Genomic DNA, 1547 nt, shown 5'->3' on the forward strand with positions numbered 1-1547 from the left:
CAATACGTGAACACCAGGTCGGAGAAGTTGGCCTCCAGCCAGTCCCCCGCGATCATCTCGCTGAGCTCGGGCGTGCAGTAGTCGGGGAACTCGAAGTGGGAGCCCAGGCTGCCCTCGCTGAACGAATCCAAATCCTTATCCACCAGCGACAGGGACAGGTTCCCGGCCGCGCCGCCGCCCAGCTGCTGCTAAAGGAAGTAGGGGGTGGGGAGGGGAGGAAGGCCTAGAGAGAGAGAGAATCCTCCTCCCGCATTTTAATAACCAGCCATGGGAGGAAGAGGAGAAATAAACGGGCCCGCCGGCTGGGCGCTCTGCAGCCTGAACGGCCATCTCCGCGCCACTCCCCCCACGCGCGCACCAAGCTGGTCACGGACGGCGCTGGGACCGCGGGGCCTCCAGCTTGACTGCCGGAGAGACTGCTGGCGAGGTGACCCTATCAGTTCCAGCTGATTTATTATCATTATTGTCAAGATGCAGACTTCCAGCACACAAAAAACAAAACCAGGCGATGATGTCAACAGTGCATCGAGTCTGCTGCGCCACCATTTGCTACAACATCGGCAGATGGTCTGTACTTTATTTAGATCATATTGCACAAAATGAGAAACCTTTTAAACTATGTGCCTTCTTTCTTTTGCTAAAAATCGAGAATCCAGTTTTAAACCTCCCATCTGGGGCCCCAACCCACATGTCACAGCATCTGAGATACATCCAGTCCTACTATATAGTACAGTACATATACAGGCTTCCAACTATAACAGCTCTGAGGTCTAGATCACCATTTTCAATAAATCTTTACCTACAAATATCGAACAAATCTCTACTATAGCTGTACAAAAAAAAAGTTTGCTTTTTTTTTTTTCCTTTAAACCACAAGGCCTTTAGATGCAAGGATTATTTTAAAATTTTAATCCTTTTAAAACCAGGACATAACGTACCAACAAACTTGCATGCTAAAAAACAGAGGAAAAAAAGAAAAAAAGAAATTGAAAGGGAAGAAGTGCCTGAAAGTCTTACTGGAAAAACACAGCAAGAATGTTCCCTTTTCACTGTACAAAAATACGCCTGAAAATATATTAATTTTTAAAAAAGACTGAGGTCTGTTATGTATCAAAAATGTTTCAATACCTTTTGTACTGAGGTCTAGGCTGTCTGGTATTCAATCAAGGAGGTATAAGGGAACAGTTACCAAAAAACAAAACAAATAAAAAACGTTGGCAAGTAGAAATCACATTTGTAAAACCATAAACAATTGGATCTGAAAAGTAAGCTCTGAACGCCGTCAGTTCACAGTTTTTGTGAGCGTGTGTACAGTCTGCATGTTTTCAAGCTCCCTGCAGTTTTTGTTAAGAATCGGATGCGTAGAAGACATCAGCTTTCTCCCTCCAAAACAAAATAAAATTAAAAGTTGCCATGGTCCCTTTTTTTAGCTTTATTTTGTGTGTTTGTTTTCTTAAAAAATAAAAATTAAAAAAAACCCCACCAGTTCTCTAAGATCTCTTAAGAAAAAATAAAAATAAAAATATTCTCCAACCAACTCCCTAGCG

The 1547-nt window shown here is 43.2% G+C and overlaps 1 protein-coding gene across 1 annotated transcript in view; it reads right to left on the bottom strand.

Moving 5' to 3' along the window:
• SOX11 (SRY (sex determining region Y)-box 11) overlaps nucleotides 1-1547 on the bottom strand; it is a gene marked incomplete at its 5' end in the record, with an annotated part of 5436 nt that overhangs the window by 1348 nt on the left and 2541 nt on the right. Inside the window, one exon of the mRNA XM_014540539.1 lies at nucleotides 7-188. Coding sequence (XP_014396025.1) covers nucleotides 7-188 — 182 coding nt within the window. The remainder of the gene's footprint in view (nucleotides 1-6; nucleotides 189-1547) is intronic.

The sequence above is a fragment of the Myotis brandtii genome, unplaced genomic scaffold (genome assembly GCF_000412655.1).
Source record: "Myotis brandtii unplaced genomic scaffold, ASM41265v1 scaffold247, whole genome shotgun sequence".
In the NCBI taxonomy this organism is placed as follows: Eukaryota; Metazoa; Chordata; class Mammalia; order Chiroptera; family Vespertilionidae; genus Myotis; species Myotis brandtii.